This window comes from Protobothrops mucrosquamatus, unplaced genomic scaffold (genome assembly GCF_001527695.2).
Source record: "Protobothrops mucrosquamatus isolate PMUCROS unplaced genomic scaffold, P.Mucros_1.0 scaffold756, whole genome shotgun sequence".
Lineage (NCBI taxonomy): Eukaryota > Metazoa > Chordata > Lepidosauria > Squamata > Viperidae > Protobothrops > Protobothrops mucrosquamatus.
In genome coordinates this window covers 209,337-212,213 of record NW_015387026.1, presented here as the reverse complement: position 1 = coordinate 212,213, position 2,877 = coordinate 209,337, and the positions used below count along the sequence as shown (strand labels likewise).

The window sequence follows — 2,877 nt, the reverse complement described above, 5'->3', positions numbered from 1 at the left end:
GTTCAGCCCTGAGCTACAAATATCCTCTTTTATTGCTACACTGATCTTCTAATATGATTTTCTCCACCAACTGCCGTTTCCTTAAATGAATGCATGGAAAATCACCTCGCCGAGAGGAATATATTAGTCCCCCCAGTTCAGGGGTAGGCGACCTTGGCTCTTTTATGACTCGTGGACTTCAACTCCCAGAATTCCTGAGCAAGCATGGAATTCTGGGAGTTGAAGTCCACAAGTCATGAAGGGGCCATAGTTTCCCCATGCTGGCTCAGGAATTCTGGGAGTTGAAGTCCACAAGTCATGAAGGGGCCATAGTTCCCCCATGCTGGCTCAGGAACCAGCATGGGGGAACTATGGCCCCTTCATGACTCGTGGACTTCAACTCCCAAAATTCCTCAGCCAGCCATGGTGAGGGAAAAGGGAGAGGTTTCCATGCTGAGCCATGCTGGCTCAGGGATTCTGGGAGTTGAAGTCCACGAGTCATAAAAAGAGCCAAGGTTGCCTACCTCTGCCCTAACTGCTCTGATAGACTCTACATTTTGTTGCATCCAAATAAGGTGACCTAGGCATGGAAACCGTCCCTTGAATATGCATTAATGGCGTGAAATTAAATCCCAAGAAAGGACAAATTCCTCAATTCGCAACGGGTCTTGCACGGGTCATAGAAAAAGTCAATGGACATTGCAGGACCTTTGCAACCATAGGAGGGAGTTAACTGCAGACCATTATTCAATACCTCCACGCACTTTGGAAAGCCAGCCCAAGGACATTATGGGACAAACTATTTCAATAATGGTCTGATCTTTCTCCTGTTAAACAGATGTCCGCACGACCCACTTACCCTGTTGCAGAGTCCCTGCCCAGCGTGAGCGCTACAGTTGCCTGGACAGACCTGGAACTTGCAGCTGGGCCCGGTGTAGCCAGGCTTGCAAACACAGCGGCCCGCCTGGCACTCCTGGTTGTTGTGACAGCTGGGCCGGCAACGGTGCACCGTGTAGGTGGCATTAAAGCCTGAGGCCTCGCTAGAGTTGGCTTCGTAGTAGATGACCAGGAGGCCTGCAAGTTTGAACAAGGACAAAACCTGACGAGGATCCCAGAGCTGTGGGGTGCCAGGAGGGAGAGAGGTTCTTTGAAGGCCCTATTTGTCGAAGTCGGCAACTTGACAATGGGTGGACTTCAACTCCCAGCATGCTGGCTGAGGAATTTGGGGAGTTGGAAGCCCACCTGTCTTCAAGTTGCCAAGGTGGAAAAACACCGCATTAAGGAAATGAGCCTTCAGACTTTTATCTGAAGCGGGAGAACACAAGAAGCAGAGTGGAGAAGACACAAATAGAGGCAAAACTAGCTTAGATTAACTCATCCTGCACAGGATTCCAACCCCTTAGAGCAGGGGTAGGCGGCCTTGGCTCTTTTATGACTGGTGGACTTCAACTCCCAGAATTCCTGAGCCAGCATGGCTCAGCATGGCAACCTCTCGCTTTCCCCTCAGCGTGGCTGGCTCAGGAATTCTGGGAGTTGAAGTCCACGAGCTATAAAAGAGCCAAGGTTGCCTACCCCTGGCCTAGTCTGTGCAGCCATTAGGTCTGCAATAAGGCCCATTTAGAGCTGGGGTCTTCAAACTTGGCCCTTTTATGACTCGTGGACTTCAATTCCTAGAATTCCTGAGCCAGCATGGCTCAGCTTGGAAACCTCTCCCTTTCCCCTCAGCATGGCTGGCTCAGGAATTCTGGGAGTTGAAGTCTACCAGTCATAAAAGAGCCAAGGTTGCCTACCCCTGCCTTAGAGGGTAAACACACTTTTCCAAACAAGGCTGTCTTGTCTTTTGCTAAGCCCCCCAAAATGCAAAATGCCTAAGGAACTGATGAGCCATAGAGACTGAAGGCCAAGTCCGACTGTCCTTACAGACCTTCCTCAAGTTAAGAACAAGTTCAAATCCTCACTTTGTCTTTAATTCAAATTTATATGTTGTCAGAATTCCTACTTACAGACAGACTGGCCTACGACTCAAAATGGCGGACAGCATTGTCCTTCCTCGTACTGTAAAAGCAGTCAAAAGTTTCCCGAGTTTCATTCCCCCAACTTAATTTTAATGTTTGTTATATTTTAAACAATTTACTGTTTTTATATTCTTGTCCTGCATGGACTTTCGAAGGAAGGAAGGAAGGAAGGAAGGAGGGAAGGAGGGAAGGAGGGAAGGAAGGAAGGAAGGAAGGAAGGAAGGAAGGAAGGAAGGAAGGAAGGAAGGAAGGAAGGAAGGAAGGAGGGGAGGGAAGGAAGGAAGGAAGGAAGGAAGGAAGGAAGGAAGGAAGGAAGGAAGGAAGGAAGGAAGGAAGGAAGGAAGGAAGGAAGGAAGGAAGGAAGGAAGGAAGGAAGGAAGGAAGGAAGGAAGGAAGGAAGGGACTTCCATAGGACGGAAGTGAGATGGGCAGAGATATAAATTTAATAAATAAACCAACTTCCACCAAATTCTTTTTCTTACCTGATACTGCTTCTACAGTGACGGGGCGGGGATGACCTTGGCCGCAGAACGCCCCAATGAGAGTCCGGTCCAGCTGGATCAGTCCTGTGTCCAGGAAATCAGGGACTCCATCAAAGACGTAGATATAGTTATGCTAAGGAAGAATTGAAGGAGAGGAGGAGATGAGATCACACCAACAGAGATCCAGATAATACTGCTGTGAGATGAGTGGATATGTACAGGCAGCTCTCGACTTAACAACCACAATAGAGCTGGAAATTACCTATGACGGTTTTTAAGAGACTGGACAGCCATTTATCTGAAATGGTATAGGGTTTCCTGCCTGAGCAGGGGGTTGGACTAGATGACCTCCAAGGTCCCTTCCAACTACTACTACTACTACTACTACTACTACTACTACT

At 48.4% G+C, this 2,877-nt stretch overlaps 1 protein-coding gene across 1 annotated transcript in view; it reads right to left on the bottom strand.

The window, feature by feature from the left end:
• The window catches only part of MEGF8 (multiple EGF like domains 8), a 56,666-nt gene that overhangs the window by 20,319 nt on the left and 33,470 nt on the right, over positions 1-2,877 (bottom strand). The window contains exons 23-24 of the mRNA XM_029284598.1: positions 2,477-2,609; positions 839-1,053 (exon numbers count right to left, since the gene is read on the bottom strand). Of these exons, the coding sequence (XP_029140431.1) occupies positions 839-1,053; positions 2,477-2,609 (348 nt within the window). The remainder of the gene's footprint in view (positions 1-838; positions 1,054-2,476; positions 2,610-2,877) is intronic.